Raw genomic sequence first — 4,071 nt, 5'->3', positions numbered from 1 at the left:
CGAGGAGCAGCAGGAATGGTGGGGGAAGGGACATGTGCTCAAGGACCCTGCGCTCTGGGCACAGTCGGCAGGGCTGTGTGGAAGAGACGGGCTCTGGATCTTGGGCACCTCTATTTCATCCCTCCCCTACCACTGTGCTTAAAAGCATTTGACATTAGTAAGCAGCTCAGTTAATAAAAAGTCCTCTTCATTAGAACATCCGGCTCAAGTCAACACCATCAAGCCTACCAGGCCGGGTGGGGTTTTTTGTTTTTTTTAACTCCATCTTCTAAGAGTCAGAGGTAACTGATCCGGTCCCCTCTCCATTTTTCTGGAGGCTGTGGGATGAATTCAAGGAGGGTCGTTGAGTCCCTGACCACACTCAGCTTGCCAGAGGCAGGGACCAGGAGTGACTATCCCAGGGAGTTACTGGGGTTAATTGATGAACATGGGTAAATACACATGAGTCCAGATGCCCCAGCCAGCAGAGCAGGGACACACTCGTGTGTGTTTAGGGATATGAAGGGCAGCTGAACCAGAGCTCAGATTTCCCTCTCACCCCTGTTGTCTAGAGACTAGATTTCCACAAAACGAAGACAGGTTAGCCCCGGAAGCCTCAAGGGGAACAGGACTGGGGTTGGAGCATGGAGAGGGGGTAAGGGTATGCTGAAATGTACAATGCATCGGTTCACAGCACTGGCTTTGGAGTCAGGCAGACCTGGGTCCCAATCCTAGTTCTAGAAGTGTGACCTTAGACAAGGCACTTAACTTTCCTTTTTTTTTTTCTTAATCTGTAGAATAGGACTAATACTCCTGAGGATTCAATGAGATAAAATAGGAAATCTCTTTCCCGTGACTGGCACACAGTGGCTGGGCAGGAAACGGTCATTCCTCTCCCCCCTTTGCACTGGCACACCCAGCGCCCGCCGTGCTAAGATTTAACAGCCCTGAGGCACGGCCAAAGGTGCCTCTAAAGGCTAAAAGGTGGTGTGAGCTCATCTTGGGAGAAAAGAGGGTGCTCAACAAAGGCCAGACTAAGGTCCTTCAATAAGAGGAACAAGCCCAGGCTGTGTAGAGCCCTGTGCTTCCTTCCCACAAGTGGTGGCCCCAGCCTCGGCACCTGAGCGAGACCTTGGCATTGTGGCACCTCAGCTGGCCTGCCAGGCCTTCCTCCCTGTTATGCTCACAATATACATGGTCCCTCACCTCAGGGGAAATTCCCATAACTCAATCCAATAAATATAAATTGATTATATAATTGATACAATTGATTATATAATTAAATATAATTGATTATAGCTCCCAATGTATGGTACTTGAGGGTTTATAATACACCTGCACATCTCTGGCCTCCTGAGGTCATCACTCCATCCCTGAGAGGTTGATATGTTTAGAAGCACGTTTTACAGGTGAGGAATCCAAGCCTCAGAGCTCAGATTGCCCAGAATCACATAGTCAGGAACCTGGCCCAAGCCCAGCTGCATCTGAGTCTCCCGTCTTCTTGAGTCAGGAGCAAGAGGCTCCTGGCCCAGTCTTTCCTCTGAACCCTGTGCATGGGATGCTTGTTTTGCATCTGTGACGTGGCTTGAGAATCGGGCCTGGGACCTTGCAGGGCTGGGAGTGCCATGCGGAGCCCGGGGCTGGAGCCGAGGTTTCCTGCAGGGATCTTGGTCTTTCCAGTAGGAAGCAGGGAACTGAAAGTTTCCAGTGGGAAGCAGGGTTGGGCCCCGGTGGCCTGCCAGGACAAGCCTGGTCGCCAGGAGCAGTGGCATCACAGCCCTCCAGTACTCTCAAAGCCAGCTGGCGACTGGGCAAGAGACTTAACCTCTTCACATCTCGGTTTCCTTACCTGTGCGGTGAGCCGGTCACCTTGCTTCATAGCATCTCAGTGATAGGTGACGTATATAAAGTAAGACTTGGTGACCGTTAGCTGTGATGGTGGGTGGGTGTTTGTCTATTTGCTTGTTTGCTAAAGACACTGGGCTTGAAATAGAAAAATCTGTGTTCAAATTTGACTACATCCATTCCTAACTGGCTTGGGCAAGTACATTAACCCTTCAGAATCTATCTCCCCACATATAAAATGGGAATGATCTTACCTTCTCCCCCCAGATTGACAAGGAATAAATATGAAAGAGGCTGGTTTATAAATGCATATCACCGTAATAATAGGAACAGCCCACTAGGCATTTTACCTGATCTCATTTCAACCTCATAACAGCTCTTTGTGGTTGGTATTATTAACCCCATCTTACAGATTTTGAAACTGAGCTCCAAGGTGGTTAGAACATGCCCAAATTTACATCTCAGGTAAGTGACGGGGCCTGGATTCTATCCAGACCTACTCAGAGCAAGTTGAGTCTGGCCCAAAATTATCACGAATGCCCACAGTAACTTCCTGCATTTCTTCAGGGCTTACAATTTGCAAAGAGCTTTTACACCCATTATTCCATTTGATTTCTCACAATGCTCCTAGTTAGCAAGCTGGACAGGAATTATCATCCCCAGTTTATACACGAGGAATCGGGGGTTCAGAGGGACTCAAGAGCATGCCTAAAACCCCAAAAAGGATTAGTGGCCCTGGGACTCTTATCACAAACTTCTGACTCCCCCGGCAAGAGCTCAGGCCTCCACCTGAGCGGGACCCCATGACCAGCTAGGGTCCTGTCACCCCATCAGCACGGCCTGAACGAGAGAGGGGGCTGAGAGGTCCACAGGTGGTAGAGGCCCAGAGGAAGACGGGTGGGGAGACCTGCGGGAGGATGGAGGGAACAGGGAGCGGGCAGGCATAGCAGGAAGCCAGGGGCAGCCAGGGAGGCAGGGAGACCTCCCGAGCCTTGCGGGTCCGTCTTCCCGGTGCTGGCTCCACCCACAGGTAGGTCCCAACGTGGCCACCCACGGCCTTGGCCATCAGGAAGTGGGGAGGAGAGGCCCTGGGGTCCCGGCAGGAGAGCCATCTGGATGCCTCTTCTCTGAGTCTAGAGGGAGGTGGGACGTGTACAATGGAGCTAACCTGGGGCTCGGTACCCAAGGAGCCAGGTGGAGGGGTGAGTAGTCTCCAGCCAGAGACTCTGTCAAACTGTTACCTCTGGGCCTCAGCGGTCCAGCACAAAGTCTTCCCAAGGTTGGGCAGAGTGGGGTGTGGGGATGGAGGGGAAGCTGGCGGGGAGGGGAGAAAGGGTGATACCCAAGAAGGGGCGGGAGGCCCCGGAGGCCCTGGCCTCAGGAGAACGAGCACTGTGGTGTCGGACAGGGTGGGAGACAGGTGGAGAGTTTCTGGCCCCACAGAGCAGGACAAGAGAAGAGCCCTAGTCCCCAAAGTGCCAGATACAGCTGCCCACGTAGAGAGCTGCAAGGGACAGCAGGATGGAAGCGCAGCGCCAAGACCAGAGGAACACAGCCTCCAGAGCGAGGCCATCTTCTCCATCTTCCTGACTCCAAACCATCACACTTCCAGGATGCTGCTGGGAAGAGTTCTCATTCTCTAGGACCACCAGAACAGGAGCTTCCACAGCCGTCCTTCTTTATCCATTTCACAGCCTTCCACCCCACCCTCCTGGAAGTTCTTCCTGACGTCTAACCTACTAGAGCAGTAGCTCATTTCCCTTCCTCAATTCTTGGAGATCAACTGCTGAGATTCCAGCATCCCTCCCGGAGGCCTGGCCTCTCCCTCAGAGCAGATGCCTTGAGCAGGTGGGGAACCGGGGGGAGAGGAGAATTCTTGCCCGAGGTCCTGAGATACAAGGGCCAGAGCCCGGGCCAGAGCCGGCCAGACTCCTAGCCTTGGCCAGTGAGCAGCAGACCCAGGATTGGGAATCAGATGACCAGGGCCAGACTCGCCACAACCTGCCTGCAGACCAGAGGCCTCCTCGGTCTTCAGGGGGACAGGGGGACAGGGCAGAGGTAAAGCGTGGGTGACTCTGGCCGTTTCCCTGGCCTAACATTGCCAATCAGCCCCCCGCCACCCCTGGCGTGGTCTCTGGGGTTACCCCCCGGGCTGATACAGCCATGAACCCTCACCGTGTCATGGACCAGGCCTACACCCCAGGCTGTCACTGATGCCACCTGCCTGTGTCTCTGCAGCTCCCGGGG

The 4,071-nt window shown here is 53.7% G+C and overlaps 1 protein-coding gene across 1 annotated transcript in view; it reads right to left on the bottom strand.

Moving 5' to 3' along the window:
* Positions 1-2,890, bottom strand: part of TMPRSS13 (transmembrane serine protease 13) — a 52,879-nt gene extending 49,989 nt beyond the window's left edge. The window contains 1 exon segment of the mRNA XM_007456336.1: positions 2,732-2,890. Within this exon segment, the coding sequence (XP_007456398.1) occupies positions 2,732-2,890 (159 nt within the window).
* Positions 2,891-4,071: the final 1,181 nt, after the last annotated feature.

The sequence above is a fragment of the Lipotes vexillifer genome, unplaced genomic scaffold, assembly GCF_000442215.2.
Source record: "Lipotes vexillifer unplaced genomic scaffold, Lipotes_vexillifer_v1.1 scaffold753, whole genome shotgun sequence".
NCBI lineage: Eukaryota > Metazoa > Chordata > Mammalia > Artiodactyla > Lipotidae > Lipotes > Lipotes vexillifer.
The sequence above is the reverse complement of the archived record's forward strand: the minus strand, read 5'-3'. Positions and strand labels throughout refer to the sequence as shown.